Source organism: Bufo gargarizans, chromosome 2, assembly GCF_014858855.1.
Source record: "Bufo gargarizans isolate SCDJY-AF-19 chromosome 2, ASM1485885v1, whole genome shotgun sequence".
Lineage (NCBI taxonomy): Eukaryota > Metazoa > Chordata > Amphibia > Anura > Bufonidae > Bufo > Bufo gargarizans.
The window spans coordinates 478,567,749-478,587,843 of record NC_058081.1 but is presented as its reverse complement, the minus strand read 5'-3'; the positions used below and the strand labels follow the sequence as shown (position 1 = coordinate 478,587,843).

General features: G+C 42.9%; 1 protein-coding gene across 1 annotated transcript in view; it reads left to right on the top strand.

Annotated features, from left to right (window-relative positions):
* CSF1R (colony stimulating factor 1 receptor) overlaps positions 1–20,095 on the top strand; it is a 113,142-nt gene that overhangs the window by 31,988 nt on the left and 61,059 nt on the right. The window contains 4 exon segments of the mRNA XM_044281125.1: positions 7,186–7,434; positions 7,837–8,121; positions 8,914–9,044; positions 11,919–12,084. Of these exon segments, the coding sequence (XP_044137060.1) occupies positions 7,186–7,434; positions 7,837–8,121; positions 8,914–9,044; positions 11,919–12,084 (831 nt within the window).

Sequence of the window (20,095 nt, the reverse complement as noted above, 5' to 3'; positions counted from 1 at the left end):
GGGCTGCAGTAATTTAGTGGAGAACAAAATAACACCCCAACACAACCAAATATTACAGTGCAGCAAAAAACACTTCTTCATCAGAAGCAAATACCACAGTGTTACACAAAATACGGCCTCTTCAAAACCAAATACAACAGTGTAGCACAAAAATACTGCCCCAGCAAAACCAAATACCACAGTGCTGCACAAAATTCTGCCACCTTCACCACAGTAATGAACTGTAATACTATCCTAAGGACGGTGATGCAGTTGAGTTTAGTAGGGTACCTGAGCCCATTGGCCAGGTGCATAAGTACCTGATGCTTCTAGCATCAATTACATCTGAGAAAATTAGATCATTATGTACTAATCTGGCAGCTGTGAGGAAGGATGGGTGAGCCCACGGACATTGACCCATCGGAAAGTTTCCCCTTTAAGTTCTAAGGGCCTGACTAACCTAGGAGAAGGAAATTGAGATGGTGCTGTCACTTGCCTCCTGTCCAATGTTTGGTCAGCACCTGAGCTGTGCTCTGGCTTTAGGCAGGGCTTCCTTGCAGTGGCGTAGCGTGGGTTGCCAGCACCCGGGGCAAGCAAAAAATTGCGCCCCCCCCCTACAGGCACGCCCCTTTTAACAGATACTGTAGTAGATCACTAGCAGTCCTATGTAACACCACAGATAACACAGTGATAACTCTGAGTACAGATAATGTAGTAGATGGGTGTAAGCCCCCAGAATTCAGAACACACACAGTGTGACCTGAAGTCTGGGGCCGAATGCGGCAGGGTGGGCCATATTCTCAATCTCCTCCCCCAACCCTACCGTGAAACAGATATGTGCATGGACATTATTATTACAGTATAATACCGCCCCATACCTGTTACATCCAGTGACGTCTCCTGTGATGTAGACTCTCCTCGACGTCTTCATTCAGAGATAAGACCACCATGATAACTTCTTTCAGACGCTTCTCGTCTCTGCAGAGTTTCACAGAATTTTTTTTAGGTTCCTCACTTTACTCTCATCCTCTCCTTCCTGGTGTCTCAACAACTCATCCTGCTGCCCCCCAATACTGTGCTAGAGCCAGATAGTCCCCCATTCCTCATAATATTATTTCCTCCTGTATATTATAATAGCCCCCTCTTTATTATTAATATAATGACCCCTCTTTGTTATTAATATAATAGCCCCCGCTTTATTATTAATATAATGGCCCCCTCTTTATTATTAATGTAATGACCCCTCTTTGTTATTAATATAATGGCCCCCTCTTTATTATTAATATAATGACCCCTCTTTATTATTAATGTAATGGCCCCCTCTTTATTATTAATATAATAACCACCTCTTTATTATTAATATAATAGCCCCCTCTTTATTAATATAATGGCCCCCTCTTTGTTATTAATATAATAGCCCCCTCTTTGTTATTAATATAATAGCCCCCTCTTTATTAATAATATAATAGCCCCCTCTTTGTTATTAAAGGGGTTATCCCATCTTAGACAATGGGGGCATATTGCAAGGATATGCCCCCATTGTCTGATAGGCGCGGGTCCCACCTCTGGGACCCGCACCTACAACGAGAACGGAGTCGGGGAGAGTTGTGGCTGGAGGACCCCGGGTTTCCCAGGGTCCGACCACCACAAGGCACAGCTCCCCACCTCTCCCATTGAAGTGAATGGGAGCGGTCATGCGCGGCCAACGCTCCCATTCATTTCTATGGGGCCGACGGAAATAGCCGAGCCAGCGCTCTGCTTTTTTCGGCAGCTCCATAGAAATGAACGGAGGGCGGCTACGCATGCGCAGTGCGCCCTCCTCCACTTTCTCTGCTCCGTTCTCCTTGTAGGTGCGGGTCCCAGCGGTGGCACCTATCAGACAATGGGGGCATATCCTTGCGATATGCCCCCATTCTCTAAGATGGGATAACCCCTTTAATATAATAGCCCCCTCTTTATTATTAATATAATAGCCCCCTATTTATTATGAATATAATAGCCCACTTTTTATTATTAATATAATGGCCCCCTTTTTGTTATTAATATAATGGCCCCCTCTTTGTTATTAATATAATGGCCCCCTCTTTGTTATTAATATAATGGCTCCCTCTTTGTTATTAAAGAGGGGGCCATTATATTAATAATATAGAGGGGGCCAGTACATTAATAATAAAGAGGGGGCCATTATATTAATAATAAAGAGGGGGCTATTATATTAATAATAAAGAGGGGGCCAATACATTAATAATAAAGAGGGGGCCAATACATTAATAATAAAGAGGGGGCCAATACATTAATAATAAAGAGGGGGCCAATACATTAATAATGAAGAGGGGGTCATTATATTAATAATAAAGAGGGGGCCAATACATTAATAATAAAGAGGGGGCCAATACATTAATAATAAAGAGGGGGCCAATACATTAATAATAAAGAGGGGGCCATTACATTAATAATAAAGAGGGGGCCAATACATTAATAATAAAGAGGGGGCCAATACATTAATAATAAAGAGGGGGCCATTACATTAATAATAAAGAGGGGGCCATTACATTAATAATAAAGAGGGGGCCATTACATTAATAATAAAGAGGGGGCCAGTACATTAATAATAAAGAGGGGCCAATACATTAATAATAAAGAGGGGGCCATTATATTAATAATAAAGAGGGGGCCAGTATATTAATAATAAAGAGGGGGACATTACATTAATACTAATGTATTGGCCCCCTATTTATTATTAATATAATGTCCCCCTCTTTGTTATTAATATAATGGCCGCCTCTCCCCTTCTCTCACCTAATTACACAGGGTGGGACTCTGCACTCAGGGACAGTCACTGACTCAGACTGTCACTCACTCTGGGTCTCTTGAATTACTCTCTGCCTGGCCTGGAGTCTGGACTTCTGCATCTTCATTCATGCTCCGGCTACTGGCTCTGCACTGCCTTTCCCGTCTGGAAGGTGGGCGGAGCCTATCGGGAACTGCCGTGCATGCCCCGCCCCCTCTCCCCTCCTCACTCTGCTCTGCAGCCGGACGCTGTGTGAAAAAAAGAAAAAAACACAGCTTCAGACTCGATTTAACTTGTGCCAGCCCAGCTGACAGCCGCGCCCCCCTGCAGTGTGGCGCCCGGGGCAACGGCCCCCCCCCCCCCCCCCCACACTACGCCCCTGCTTCCTTGCTAAATGGGCTCCATTCTGGTGGCCATGCTATGGCCATACTAGTTCCGGAATCACCGCAACATGCCATCAGAGGGGGTCAGCGTTATTAGTTGGAACAGATTCTCCTGATGAGGCACTGTATACAGAGTGCCAGAATACATAGAGTGGACAAGATAAGCAGCACTGAAAGTAGCCTGTGGCTCATCTAATATCCTTAATACATTGACTTTTTCAACAGGCATCCCCCCACAGCAGCTATGCTTACAGCCGCTTTGCTTTTAATGACTCTACCAGTTGCTATAGGGTCCAGGGCACGTTCTTAGGAAGTTTCAAAATCTTTGTCTCCCACTTTAACCACCCAACTACACTGGCCTTAGCTTGATAGCAATTAATTTATACATGTGCTATTCACTAGCGATATATATATGCTTTAGTTTAATGAAACTATCCTCAATTCCAAAGTGGACGTTGTGGAAATACGACCTATATGACTCATGTTATGTGCTACAGATATTATACCACTGGGCACAAATGACCATCAGGTGGAGAAAGTAAATCCTTTTGACTCTTACGTGGCCACCACGGTTATCATTTATACTCCATTCCTACACTCTATTGGGTAGAAGGTTATTTGACTAAATGTGAATCATTGGATTTTTAGCCTTCACTTTTAGAATAGTTATATTAAATAAACTCCTTAGGCCTAGGACAATATATTGGAGGATCAAAAATCTGCTTATTTTATGCACCATTGCTTTTTATATGTGTATTTTTCTAGTTATGTAAGTTGGGGAAAAGCGGGGGAAAGCAAATATAATACTCTACTATTAGTCTTTTATATTATAGTACGTTTTTAAGTATTTATCATTCCTTTTGTAGTGGAATATAAAATACAAAATGACAATGTTGAACTGTGGTTCCTTGACCTACCAGAGGAAAGTATTCTCATGGCCCAACCGCTATATCATTAATAATGTCTAATAGGTTTTGAATCAAATAAATAAACCCTAGTGGGAAGTGATTATCGCCAAAGACAGCTTCAAATGGGCTTTTTTCTCTGAGGCTTGGACCCACTGGAGAATCCTCTGGCACTTTGGTGGGCCAGTCCGATACAGCAAATTAGGTCAAAGTAAAATACAGTCTACGATAGATGTCTCAGCCAATAAATGTTCGCATAGCAAATGTGCCTTTTGAAAGCATCAGCTTACATGTGTTGAACTGAAGCCTTCACTAGAATTTTGGTATTAATAATGTGAAAGCAGAAGTCTACCAGAAAAGATGTGGATATTAATGCAAGAGAGAAGAAAACCAAATTCCTTATGCAACATGTTTCCTGAGTCTTACAAAGTATCCTTACAATACACGCACAGGCTCTCCATTTTTACATTGCCTCTCAACTCTCACTTCCTTATCTGTTTTGGTAACAAAAATAAAAATATGCTGAATTATCAAAGATGCTTCTCTCCATAAGTTGTGTGGGGTTTCTTGTAATTGTTGCAAAATAGTTTCTGACGTACATAACTATGAGACCTAAGTAGTTACAGAAACCTGTAAAATTCACTACACCGTGATGTTGCCAGCACTGGGACATTCTATACTCCTACAGTGGCTATACCACAGAGGCTGATGCACAGGCCGGCATTGTATGCCACAGTTGACCTAGGAGCACTAATCCTTGCTGTGTCTCCTTCTCAGTCCATTGGACCTGAATCTCTATGACTTGACTTTCTGTTCTTATTGTTGTAAGGGGGCATGGTCTGCTACCCAGTCTTTAGGAATGTTCTGCAGCATCACCTGAAGCCTGGTCAGTGGCCTTGTCATCACTGCATCTGTCACCTCTGTGTCAGTGGCCCACCTGCAGGGAGTGAGATTCCGTCCAATGCCATGATTGTACCTTTCGTGCTGGTTGCCTCTTGGGTCACCACAGCCATGCTGACTGCCACACATTAACAACTGGAGGAGGGAAAATAGTAATAAAAACATAAGGTAGGGTAATCAAGAATAGATAATTAAATGATAAATGCACAGATAAGGAGAAAAGATCCACAGATATATGTTATAGCCCATGTAACAAGGATACAATTTTACAGCCCATGTGGGTAGTTAGATGAGTGGCACTGTGGGATAACAGGGCAATACATGGGACACACGTTGGGGCTAACAAGCTCATCGGCTGGTACACAATTGTGCAGCCTGTGGATCTTTTCTCCTGATCTGTGTATTTATAATTTAATTATCCATTCTTGATTACCCTACCTTATGTTTTTATGACTATTTTCCATCCCTTCATTAACCCCCTGAGGAACCCAGGTTGGGGGAAATGCATTAGAGTCAATGCCTAGCTTGCATTAAGTCCAACATTTGCACTTCATATTTGGTGCCCTAAGCACACCATACATGCTCAGAATGATGTAAAATAATACAAGCAGTATATACTGTCCTTACTAATGCCCTGCAACTCCTGTTTTAATGCGTTCTGGATCCACATCAGTCTCTGTATCTACTGATCCCTTTCAAAATGGTCCAATGACGACCCCTTTATTTGATAATCCAACGTTTCTGCCGGCCGTTGGCAGGGACCAATTTTTTTCCTGGTTCTCAGTTGAACATAGACGTCTGACTCAGATGATAACTGTGGATTTTTCCTTACCCTATTTTATAGTTTTGCAGGAGACGTGCCTAAATAGGACTTTATCATGGATCGAATAAGCCCAACTAAGAGACTTCCTAAAAACAAAGTTTCCATTGGGGATTCCTAAAATGCCCAGAACTGACTTTGAATCCCTGCTGTTGCGCTCTCCCCCCTTTATGCTTGTTATTTCATCACTTTACTTTCTTCTTTTGAACAAACCTGAACCCCCAGCCCCGTCTTTCTGTGCAAATGTTTCCCCACAGTGTCCAACATGTGTTGGAGATGTGGCGTGGAAATTGGTACTATATGACACAGGTTTGGTGGGGATTTGCTGCCTTACAGCCATTTAGGCAGGCAATTTTCACTATTTAACATCAAGTCTCTGGGGTTTAACTAGCCCCAACCTGTTAGTTAGCATGTCTTCCTGGGTCTCTCCTAGTGGGGAAGAAGGGCCTCTTGTGCAAATTTTTTAAAGCAGCTTATACAGTGACACCCAGAAATTGGAAGTCCACTAGAGAATGGGTGCTAGAAGTTGAACATATCCACAGATTGGAAACATGATGGCTAGCTCACCCCAAGCATATAAGACTGAGCTACTCCTGCTTCCCTGGCAAACCTATAAGGATGGCCCTCTCTACCACACCTGACTGGGCAATGTAACCTGAATAAAATACCAGTTAGGGTCGCTGGGCTTAGACCTAAATTGCCTGTTGGTTGATGTCTCTAACTCCCGTATTTTGGTCTCAAGGGTATATTTTTGTCTGTATCATGACATGCCCACATTGAGAGGGAACAGGGAGTACAGAGATCAGCAGTGCTTGACAACCCCTTTATACAGTTCTATTAGGGCAGCCATATTGGAGCCACACGCCTGCTTATTGTATTGTCTGCAAAGAGGTATCTCCAAGAGAAAAAGAAGCGTTTCGCTAGTGCCACTTTCTGGAAGTGGCAATGCTTCATGGGAAAATAATGTGCAGGAGGTATCTCCCAAGGAAAGAGAACCTAACTTGCATCCAAGGAATGAAGCACCAGTAAAAATAAAAAAGTTACTGTGGCCTTCATCACTGGTTGTGCAAACAGGACTAGTAGCCATTACTATTCTTGGGGCTCCTGTAGACTTTGCTTACAAGAGCTAGGCTATAATCTAAATCAAGCCTTCCTTCCTTACACAAGCGCAGCAACATTACTAACAAGTGAATGAGGAAACAACTACAAGCTATTTCCATCCTTCTTTTCTACAAGCTATGGGCTGTCCTAGGATAGCAGGTGACAGCATGAATCAGCAACAGTATGGTCCTCATTTCAGATCCTGTGGAATTTTTAAAACATTCACATTTTTTTATACATTAATATACGGTACCTTCTATTATTTGGCTTTTATTACATATTTACTGTCTCTTATCTGCTTGTCAGATTTGGAAAATCAAGACCTGGTGCCTGCTAAGAGTGAAGAAGTTATACAGTCCGGGAGCCATGTCACTTTAAAATGTGTTGGTAATGGCACTGTGAGATGGATCATTCAAGGAAAGGAAAACAAAAAAGATTTCAATGACCTAATTGAAATACCAAAGGCTACCTATAAAGACACGAGAACCTACAGATGTGTATACAACAATTCTATGAGTTCTACAGAAAGTGCATCAGTGCACCTCTTTGTACAAGGTAACCGTACTGAAGCTAACACTCGCATCCCCAATAAAAATTGAATTCATACTGCTAAATTGAGATGTACTGGTATACTGTATTAATTGCAATACTTTAGCGACTATTAAGCAAATACATTGTGAATATTACAAAAATACATTATAAATGATAAATGTACTGAGAAGTGGATAGGAGATGCAGAGACAGCAGTCACCCAAAGGCACCTCTACCACATAAATGTCACATAAAGGTTTGTTGGCCCAGGGTATAGATGTAGCCTTTTTTTGTAAAAAAAAAAATTGACATCCAGTATGGTTTATACACTGTAGCAGCTTGTGGCTCTTATGTTTTTCTAATTTCATACGATGTATCATACGATGTATTATTCATCACTGTGTTTCCTCTTGCTTCATTCCACAGATGCGTCCAACTATTGGAATTCCCTACGTGGATATGGTATACATTTTATTGAAGGCCAAGATGCCTTAATTCCATGTCTGTTAACCGATCCCTCTATTCCAGACTCTGCAGTTTCCTTTGAACCATTAGATTATGATGGAAAAAGTCTAAATATATCATTTGATGTTAAGAAAGGTTTTACAATCCGGAATGTGAAGATGGATCTTCACGAGAAAAAATTTAGGTGTACTGCTAAAGTGAATGGCAATAAAAAGTCCATCCCGATAAAGATTTATGTTGACGAAGGTAACACATCAAAAACTACATTGGTTTAATTTCACTGATTAATTTCATGAAAAGTATTAGGAGAAACATTCAGCCTTGTGACATGCTCTTCTCTCGTCTAGAGTTTAAAGTAAATAGTGTTTGTCAGTCTGTAGGATCCTGCAGCTCCTGAAACTAACAGTCTTGAGATCTATTCACAAATTGCAGTTAAACTGCCATTTGCTCCCCAATTTTGCCCCAAAATTAGACAAAACATGGCAGGATTTGTTGCTTTTTCATGGTAAAACTGTAATTCAAGCGCAACATATGAATACACCCTCAGTTGTTCATTTCTGATATCTTTTATATATGGCTTACAGATGGCTTACGCAGGTGACCTCAAGTTATTCATTCTGTGACATCTAAGGGAGCCCATACATGTCCCCCACTGGGACCTCCACTGACCTCCATACCCTATGCGGCCCGTTGAATGGAGCAGCAGATCAAGCATACTCACTGCTGCTGCATTGATCTCTATATGACTGCCGGAGTTAGCTGAGTACCAGAGCTCAGCTATTTCCAGCAGTCCCATAGAGATTTATTGGAGTGACACTGCTCGACCTTGCAATTGGTCATTTTGGAGGTCCCCATGCAGTACTAGGTTCCTGTTTTAGGAAATGGTGGGGGTACAAGCAGCCGCACCCTCACTAATCAAATAATTATACCCAATCCTGTGGATAGGGGATACCTCCTCAGGCCCCGTTGTAGGCATAACTTAGTTTTTCCCTTTTAAACGGCTAACATAATTCATTGAAGTATTTTTATTTTTTTTAGTGGAAAGCATATCATCAGTTTCTCTGAAATCTTATGAAGAAATGAGAATTGAAGGTGAAGATTTCATAACTACCTGCATTGCCACTAGTAATATAAAGTCTTCAATCACATGGGAACATAACCAAAAGAAGGTCAGTACCCACCATGCAATGTTTTTCTTCTTTTTTTTACATTATTGGGGTTTCAAGACAATATATAGAAGTGAATTTTGTACTGAGCCCTTAATACGCCTTATGAAAAAACTATAAACATTGCAGAAATAGAAAATTAGATAAATGAGGTGTGCAAGGGCACGTTGATATTTTAGAAAGGGCATAGACTCCAGTGACACAACTGCAGAAGTCGCAGTTGTTACCCAACATCAAAGTATTTTAAATATAAGACACTGGAGTGGAGGAGACAGGGGAAGAAGATTTATGATGCTTGTAACCATGGGCGGACTGGCCATAGACCCTACAGGAAAATTTCCCAGTGGGCTGATGGGCAGGGGGCCACCCGAGCCCTCCTCACAGTCACCAGCTGGGTACATAATGATCTGATGCTCTCAGCATTATTTAATGATGGGAGTATCAGGTACCTTTTGCACCTGGCCAATACCCACAGGTGCCCTCCTGAATTTAGCTGTGTCCGGAGTTTTATACTGTGGTGAGGGCAGCAGTATTTTGTGCTGCACAGTGGTATTTGTTTCTGCAGGGGTGGTATTTTGTGCTGCATTGTGATATTTGGTTCTGCTGGGGCAGTATTTTGTGCTGCACCGTCTACTTCTGTTGGGCCTTCCTACTTGTGTTGGCCTGTCTTCTGTCAATTTGGACCCACCTACAACAAGGTGCCACTTTTATTTTTTTTCCCCAGGGTCACTTTAAGTTCCCAGTCCTCCCCTGATTGTAATAAAGAGATCATTAACTTTTTAATACCAAAATTAGCAGTAGGTCATCATATAGTCAAGGAAGGGAAGTTGTGGAGAAAAATGGAGACAGGTGACTGTAAGGATCACAGTGTTCTCACAGAACATGTGCATATGGAACACGACTGAGCTGTACAGAAAATTATACTCCGCCCCTACCAGTACTTAGATGGGTATCCAGTAACTAATCTGAGGTCTATATCAGGACTTACAGCCCAAGTAGACTATAGCTAGTTATTTATGCACTGGCTGGCACTAAAGAGCAAGCGCATGCATAGACCTACACAAAAATCACAATGTAAAAACCAAAACTGTATATAACGGCTCACCCCCAAGTCCATAGAACATTGTATATTCAGAATTTTGATATTGTCACCCCTCAAGGCCTAACTGGTCTATTAATATGCATGAATTTCAAACAACTTAGAATACTATGAAAATATATATAAAGTTGTATATGGCATATAAAAAGGAAATCACATAAAAATAATAAAAATAAACGTAAAAATAAAGCAGACAGTATTATATCTCTCCATTTTAAATACAATTCTCAAGCTCATTCATTCATGCATGAAATTATTCCAGCCGTATGCGATAGTTGAAGGTACTGTAAACGTGTGATGATATATAGTTTAGCTGTTTTTAGTATTGAAATGTTATAATGATAGTACTTATAGTAATGTATCTGCATACAGTGATTAAAAGTATTGTGAACTTGTGGTATGTATACCACATACGTTGTGCAATTATTCGCCGAGGTCAGAGAGGAAGTGAGCTGGCCTATCTGGAGACTATACAGCACCATCCTACAACTGTAAAAGTATCCCACAGCATTGATTCAACAAACAACATCCCAGCTATATACTACCTATTCTGGGGAAGCGCTGCAGTGGGCTACAGCTGAAGCAAACACCTGAGTGGGGCACAATGAGTAATAGCCACAAAAGAGATATACAGTATGTGGCAATATAAATGGTACATAGTCCATTATTAAGGCATTAAACATCAATATTATAAGTACTACTTACGTACGTACCACAAGTTCACAGTACTTTTAATCACTGTATGCAGCTACATTACTATACGTACTATCATTATAAGTACTATACTTCCAACATTTCAATACTAAAAATGGCTGAACCATATATCATCACAAATTTACAGTCTTTTTAACTATCTCACATGGCTGAAATGACTTCATATAGCTTAGGCCTCCTGCACACGACCGCGTGCGCCCCGTTTCCGTATTGCTGACCGCATTTGCAGATCCGCAATACACGGGTGCCGTTCCATGGGCATTCCGCACTCACTTCAATGAGTCCGCAAATCCGGAGATGCAGAATGGTAAGGAACAGAAGAACCGAACGGAACCACGACGGAGTGCTTCCATGGGGTTTCATCCAGTACTTCCGTTCCGCAAGAAGATAGAACATGTTCTATCTTTTTGCAGAACGGACAGATTGCGGACCCATTAAAGTAAATGGGTCCGCGATCCGCTGCAGCTGCCCCACGGACGGTGTTCATGCATTGCAGCCCGCATTTTGCGGGCCGCAGCACGACCATGGGGTGCACGCGTTTGTGTGCAGGAGGCCTAATCCTGTAGGAGTCTGAGAACTATATTCAAAACGGAGAGAGATAAGACTGTCTGCTTTATTTTTATGTTTATTTTTATGCAATTGCCGTTTTATATGCTATACACTACTTAAATATATATTTTTATAGTATTCTAAGTTATTTGCAATAAGTGCATTTTAATAGACCGATTATGCATTGAGGGGTAATTAATATCTACTTCTTAAAAATCACACTATGGTGTAAAAGTCTCCTTCCTCTGTCAAACATCTTAGATGCTGCAGCCGCTATTTGGGAAGCAGACGACTCCAATCAGAGAAGACGTGACTGCGCTGTAATCACTGGCTGCTAGGGGGTCACTTAAGATACTGAGGCCCATGAGTCCTTAGATACGCCCCTGATAGACTCTTTATGTTATCATGATTTAATGAAGGGGGGGGACAAGGGTGAAAAAGGGGACAACAGAGAAAAAAAATATATATTATGTTTTGTGAGAGTGAAATAGGTAATTGTGAGTTTTGTCTTCTAGACGATCTCCATGCCAGCAGAACATTTTTATTCTCAAGGTGACATTTGGACGATAACTTCTACCCTAACTATTCAGAATGTATCATTTGAAGACAGTGGCAACTACACCTGCACTGCCGGAAACAATGCGGAAGCAAGACGAACTTCAGCAAACCTCCAAGTTATAGGTACTGGGACTAAACGTTAGACTACACATATTGTACATATGATCCAAAGGATCCAGAGCACAGCTACATACTGGACAGTTTTTTTTAAAAGGAATGTGTCATCAGAAAATCATTGGTTGTTTAAAGAGAACCTGTCACCTCCAAAAACCATCCCAAGCCGCCAGCAGTACCTGAGAGTAGCCAGCAGCATGTTTCCGATTATCATTTTCTTCCTGAAGGCAGATGAAACACTTCTTATTTGTACATGACACCAGGGATTTTAAGGAAGGAAAAATAGACAACCCAGAAACAGACATTTCTTCCTCTGAGGGCGACACTGACAGAGAGACTTTCGCGAGTACTACATCTAGTAATAGAGGTGGGAATAAAGGCCGGAGTTGGCGAACAAATAGGAGTAGAGGTAGAGGCAGAGGAGGTTTTTTTTTAGGGATGGGCTCAGAGTACCACCTAAGAAACAGGAAAATTCAATAATTAGGATAAAAAACACTGAAGACCTCAAGATCATTAATTTGTCACAATGTACACTTACAGGCGCAGAAATTGAGGTACTACGAAAAGGGCTATCTTTCGTCCCTACATGTAACTATAACCCCTTCAACTGGGTCAAAGATCTGAATTTGTTTATAAGACGTCTAAAATGGAAAAAGTTTTTTTCAACCCATGATCAAGACCAATGCTGCAGGTTGGAAATAGAGGAGGAGGAGCTAAGTAATGTCCGACTCTTGGAAGAAGGCCAGAGGCCAATTGACGCAAGCCCCTTTAGCCAACTTAAGCCTCCATCCAGAAAAAATCCACCTATTAACGAGTATTCTCCTCTAGACGCATTTTTAACAGTGGTAACTGAAAAAATGCAATCTCTAAATACACAGGGGTGGAAAAGGAAAAATCTGACCCCAGGGGAAAATAAGGCCCTAAATTCTCTGACTGATAATAAAAGCATCATCATTAAAGCCTCGGATAAAGGGGGAAATGTGGTGATTTTAGCTGTTGAGGCCTATAGGGACATGTGCCTGCGCATCCTCAATGACAGTTCGTGCTATGTGAAGGTAGATAAAAACCTGTGCCAGGACTTAGGGAATAACCTGGCAAAAATCCTGGGTCAACACATGCAGACAGGTCGTGGTGGGAGCTCTAGTCAACTCCCACCTGGACTATGGTAATGCAATGTATGCGGGGCTGCCAGAGAAAGATCTGGGAGCTCTGCAACACTGTCAAAACAGAGCCATCCGGCTCATCAAGAAACTAGACTGGACAGATTCTGTCACAAATGCACGCAGGGAACTCCACTGGCTCCCAGTGAAAGAGAGAGTGCAGTTTAAGCTGTGCTGCTTAACACACAAAGCTCTCTACAAAACAGGTCCCATCTACCTGCAAAAAAAAGATAACACGTCACCATCCTCCTAGAGAACTGAGATCCACCTCAGCCTCCCTTTTGTCGGTGCCAAGAACCCGCCTCAAGACAAGGGGGGACAGACGTTTCTCAGTATTGGCCCCCAAGATCTGGAACTCCCTCCCAGAACACATTAGAACAATATCAAATTACCTGGAATTTAGGAAGTTGGTTAAGACCTGGCTTTTTGTGTAGGATGACGTAGGGGCCCACCAATATAGCCGTCAACAAGCGCTTCGATCGGATTGAGTTCCTCTAGAACGCCATACAAGGACTTAGTAACATAACATAACAGATCTTACGTCCATTTGTTGTGAGCTTGCCCTCATAATTAAGGGACTCCATGGACGATTTAAGACGCCTCAATGACATCTATTGTGAGGATTGTGCTATTGGCCAGTCTTGATGTGGAGACCATCTACAGCTCCATTCCACATGATAGGGGGTGTGAAGCTGTGGGTTGGTGGGAGAAAGAGGTCGTCTTTGGGGAAAGCATGAGCCGATGGGCCTCATCAGTGTAGCTATGGCCGAGGTTCATCAACTATGTGTTCATTCTCTGGAATTACAAGAAACTGGCTTTTGAGCAGTTTGTGTCCTCGCTCAATACAAATAATTTGTAGGCATATTCTTTAACCCAGCATGTGGCCTCATGTCATCAGGATATGTCAAACTGCATCAGTTTTCAAGGCATAGAACATATTAGAGAATCTCCCAGAGGGGGGGATATTGACAATCTCATCCTGCAGAAGAAGGCCCAGTGGACATTCATCCTCCAAACGGTGAAACCACTGGGGCTCAACGAGTTTATATCCTATGCTTGTTTTATTTGATGATGCGGGCCCTTTTCATAGTGGTCCCGTGCAAAATAGGACCGCTTTGAAACATGGATGAGGCCCATGTATGAATATAGATATGTTTCGCTATATTATATATATATAAAGCATCCTCCCCCTTTTTTTATATCTGCCTATCAGATTTGGGGTGTCCTCGCTTGTGGTAAATATGTTAAGGGATTTCCCCTGATAAGGTGTTGACACACGCACCATGCTTTTCTTGGTCTTATGAACGATAATTTTATCCCTGCATTTACCTGTGGTATTAGTAAATTGCTACTGTATTTCGAGTTGCATGTATGCACAGAGCCCCCGGATGATTCTCCAGCTATTTGTGGGGGGGGGTGTCGTATCACCACTGAATTGAGTAGGAGCCACCTCTAGTCACTTTTATTACTTACCTATCCTCTGGCACACCAGCGATGAAGAGGCGGGACGGGGGAGTGCCGAGTATGACACTCCCCCACCTTGATAGGATCCCGCAATGCCGACACAGCCCAGAAAAGGCGGGAACTGACCTTCATAATCAGGCACATGGAGCGGCCGCGCTACGGCTATGTCTCTATATGCTGCACACACGATGCTAATGGTGTGCAGCATCTCTGTATGTTTGTCTGTCGCCAAAACTAGCTCTCCTGATGAAGAGGCAAATGTACACTAGAAGCCTCAGAAACGCATCGAGTGCAGAGTGCATGAGTGAATGACAACAACAGCGAGAGTTAATAGTAATAGTAAAGAAAAAACTGCTTATGTTAGACAGATAGCTAGTACTATAGGGTAGTTGGTGGGGGGAAATCATTGGAGGTGAACATCCAGAAAGGTAGCGTGTGAGAGAGGCTATTGTTCACTGACCAAGTGTGAATAGGATCAGTAACAGACTGCCCAGGTGCACATTCTAGGCAACAGTGTAATGAGACACACACAATGTGGTGAGAAAGTATTGGCCACTTTTTTGTGTTTTGCCCTCTGAACTGGTCATACATTGCTCCTCCGCCACATCAACCTGCACTTTGGCTGGGTGCCCCCCTAGGTGAACCATCCCGGAATAAATGGGATTGGACAATATATATTTTGAGAGATTTTTTCCTCAAATTATTTTAACCCCTTATGGATCGGGCTCATTTTCTCCTTAAGGACCAGGCCATTTTTTGCAAATCTGACCAGTGTCACTTTATGTGGTGATAACTTTAAAACGCTTTGACTTATCCAAGCCATTCTGAGATCGTTTTTTCGTCACATATTGAACTTCATGACACTGGTAAAATAGAGTAAAAAAAAATCATTTTTATTTATAAAAAAATACCAAATTTACCAAAATTTGGAAACATTTGCAAATTTCCCTGTTTTAATTTCTCTACTTCTATAATACATAGTAATACCTCCAAAAATAGTTATTACTTTACATTCCCCATATGTCTGATTCATGTTTGGATCCTTTTGGGAATGCCATTTTATCTTTTGGGGATGTTATAAGGCTTATAAGTTTAGAAGCAAATCTTTTTTCCATTTTAATCCATTATTTCCAGTAACAAAGCAAGGGTTAACAGCCAAACAAAACTCAATATTTATTGCCCCGATTCTGTAGTTTGCAGAAACACCCCATATTTGGTTGTAAACTACTGTACAGGCACACGGTAGGGCGTAGAGGAAAAAGGAGCGCCGTGTGGTTTTTTAGAAGCAGATTTTGCTCGACTGGTTTATTTACACCATGTCCCATTTAAAGCCCCCTTGATGCACCCCTACGGGATAAGGTGGCAGTTTTGTTGGGATTTTTAGGGTACATATGATTTTTGTTGCTCTATATTACATTTTTGTGAGGCAAGGTTACCAAAAATAGAAATTCAGAAATTTCATTTGCCATAAACTGTTGAGGAACGCCTAAAGGGTTAATAAAGTTTGTAAAAATCAGTTTTGAATACCTTGAGGGGTGTAGTTTCTTAGATGGGGTAACTTTTATGGAGTTTCTATTCTAGGGGTGCATCCAGGGTTCTTCAAATGGGACATCAAAATCTGCCTTCCAGAAACCATATGGCGTTCCTTTCCTTCTACGCCCTGCCGTTTGGTCAAAAAACTGTTTACGACCACATTTGTGGTGTTTCTGTTAACTGCAGAATCAGGGTAATAAATATTAAGTTTTAATTGGCTGTTAATCCTTGCTTTGTTACTGGAAAAAACGGATTAAAATGGAAAATTTTCCAAAAAATAGCTGTTTTGGCACTGTTTTTATTTTATTTTTTGACGGTTTTATTGGCACTATTTTGGGGGGCATATGACTTTTTGATTGCTTGCTATTACACTTTTTGTGATGTAAGGTGACAAAAAAAAATACCTTTTTATTTTTTTGACCATGTTCATCTGAGGGGCTAGGTCATGGGGTATTTTTATAGAGCAGATTTTTACGGAAGCGGCGATACCTAATATTTTTCCTTATTTTACATTTATTTAGGTTTTACACTATATTATCCTTTCATAAACAAAAAAAACATTTTAGTATCTCCATAGTCCAAGTCAGTTTTTTTTTGGTTTTTTTGCCGATTATCTTAGGTAGGGGCTCATTTTTTGTGGGATAAGAGGATGGTTTTACAAGAGGACGGTTTTATTGACACTATTTGGGGGGGGCATAAGACTTTTTGATCACTTGCTATTACACTTTTTGTAATGTAAGGTGACAAAAAATTCCTTTTTTTGCACCACTTTTATTTTATTTTTTTGACCATGTTCATCTGAGGGGTTAGGTCATGGGGTATTTTTATAGAGCAGATTCTTACGGACGTGGCGATACCTAATATGTCTACTTTTTAAAAATGTTTTTGTTTTAGTGTCTCAAGTCTGAGAACCATAGTTTTTTTTTTTCGATTTTCAGTGGCTAAATGGAATTAAAATTGGGGAAGGGGATTATAAATGTTGAACTCCATGGAAGTGTGGTACTTCCTGAAGCAACTGTCAATGCAGATGCCCGGATGATCGGGGCACGTGTCACGCACGTGTCCTTCGTTATCCCCCTCCTGTTACACACTCTGCGCTTTTTTTAGGGACCGTCCCTTCTTTACGGTATGGGGGACCACACCTGGAAAGTGTTGGCCTGGGACGATCCGGGCGCCTCCAGTTCCCGAGGTACTCCGGCCTGCTCTTTCCCGGTCAGAAAAGATCAGGGCCTTGAGGACTGCCTCATAGAACTGGAGGAATTTCCCTGTGTTGCCAGCACTCCGGGACTGCACAAAAGAGTTGTACAAGGCAACCTGTACCAAGTAGACCACAACTTTTTTGTACCATGCCTGGGTTTTGCGCATGGCGTTATATGGCTTGAGGACTTGATCAGAGAGATCAACTCCTCCCATATACCGATTGTAGTCGACGATACAATCGGGCTTGAGGACCGTTGCCGCGGTACCTCACACAGGGACAGGGGTGATGCAGTTACCGTGAATTGTGGACAGTACAAGGACATCCCTCTTGTCCTTATATCTGAACAGCAACAGGTTTTTCACTGGTAAGGGCACGGGTCTCACCCCTGGGGATAGGTACCTGGAGGGGGTGGGTATGGAGGCTGCATAGATTTTTCCACACGGTCCCATGCGACCTCCCTTTCAGGTACATACATAGGCCTCCAAAAATTTGGCCCCGAAGTGATCGATGACCGGCCTGATTTTGTACAGGCGGTCATAGGCAGGATCACCTCGGGGGGGGGGGGGGGGGGGGGGGGACATGCTGCATTATTTGCATAATGCAGTCATTTCCGAATGCTCAAACCGGGTACTTTTTAATGGAATTCTCAAACCGGGTACGTGTCATGGCCGTACTGTAAAGTGGGGTCTGGTAGAGGACGTCCTCACTCCAGTAATGCCTGACACTGGGTTTTTTGACTAGGCCCCAAAATGTCCTCATCTCGGCTACACTGACCGGAGTCCAGCCACCGGACCTAGCCAAAAAGGAGCCCGGGTGTTCAGTAATGAACTGTTGGGCGTACAAGTTTGTTTGCTCCCCCATCAGATTCACAAAGTGGTCACTGAAAAAAAGACTAAAATAGTCATATTCATGAAGCCCATTGTGGGAATCTGGATTCCTGCTTGGCCAACAAAATCAGGAATCACAGTCTCAAAATGCTCTAGGGTATACCATGCAAGTTCACTGGTAGGGGGCTCAGGTGGACTTACCTGGTGGGCCGGAAAACTAGTATGAGCCCCAGAGCTGCTAATACTAGTGTGGGCCACAGGGTCCCTGGCATGGCGGTCCCCTTGCTCTTCCTGGTGGCGTCTCCGCCACCTTGGGGGCTCCTAATCATCGCTAGATGAGGAGGAGGATGCGGATGACAAGAGGAAAGTGGGGTCATCCTCACTGGGGCTCTCAGATTCGGAGGCAAGCCGGGTCGTATGCCTCCTCGGCCGAGAATGTCCAGCAGGCCATAGGGGAGTGTGTGTGTGTGTATGTGTGTGCGTGGAAAACTTTAGTCAGTGTGCGTGTGTGTGGGGGACGGGTGTTCGCGTAATTTGCCCTACACCTAACAGAAAAAAATAACGAAAAAAATTTAAATTCCCAAAAAGTGTAAAAAAATTAAAATAATTATTCAAACGCGCTGATCAGTGGTACGAAGCTTATCAGCGGTGGGGTGGGTGATGCGCTAACAGTGGCTGGACGCTAAGAGTGCCGGCCACAGTCAGCGCATGCAAAAAAAACAAAAAACACTTGAGCCCCAAAAAATGTGTGGGGGGGGGGAGCAAGCTCTGCAGCACCCCTAGGGGGTCTAGGGTCACACAGCTGAGTGCTGTGGATCCCAGACACCTGATCCAGGTTCTAAAACACAATTTAAAAAAGTATCTTTTCCCCCTAACTTTCCCTCACTATCCCTGCCTAATCTACCTCTCCCTACCTCACCCAAATATGCCGATTTGAGCCAGAGCTCTTCTCTCTCCCCGCTCCACGGACGTGTATGAGCAGGGAGAGGAGCTCCGGCAATTCAAATTTGCCACTGCGCTCGCCCACCTGCCTAGCCAGCCAATCAGAAGCGATCCTGAGAGGTGGCGTGACCCCCACCTCTCAGGATCGCAGGACAGTGATTGGTGGTGTATTATCACACCACCGATCACAGTCCTATTCTGGGTTATCGGGTCACCAGAGACCCGAATAGCCCAGAAACCCAGCAAACCGCAGGTCTGAATTGACCTGCGGTTTGCTGTCATCGCCGACACGGGGGGGTCACAGGACCCCCCTGGGCATTGTATCAAGGAGCCTGCTCAATGATTTGAGCAGGCACCTTGTTCTGATAACCGCCAGCCGCACGGCGGTGATCGAAACTACACAGGGGATACCTGTGTCCTTAAGTTCCAGGACATCAGGGCGTACAGAGACGCCCTTTGTCCGTAAGAAGTTAATATATACAGAATAAAAGTTATATTTTAGTGACATTTAATTGCTTAGTAAATTATTCCTGAAGGCAGATGAAGCAAAAGCTCAGAAAACGTTATTTTATCCCCTGCCCGTGATTTTCTAGTCATGCTTGAAGTCAAGGGGGCAGCGGCCTCCTTGCTTCAAGTCAAGATAACCGCCCCCCTTCCCTGCCCCTTTGCCTGTGACTGACAGCCGGCCATCGGCAAGGGTAGCCAAACTCTCGTGCAAAAACCCTTTCAATCATAGGCGAAGGGGCAGGGAAGGGGGCGCGGTTACCTTGACTTGAAGCAAGGAGGCTGCTGCCCCCTTGACTTCAAGCATGACTAGAAAATCACGTGGGCAGGGGATAAAATAACGTTTTCTGAGCTTTTGCTTTATCTGCCTTCAGGAAGAAAATGATTGT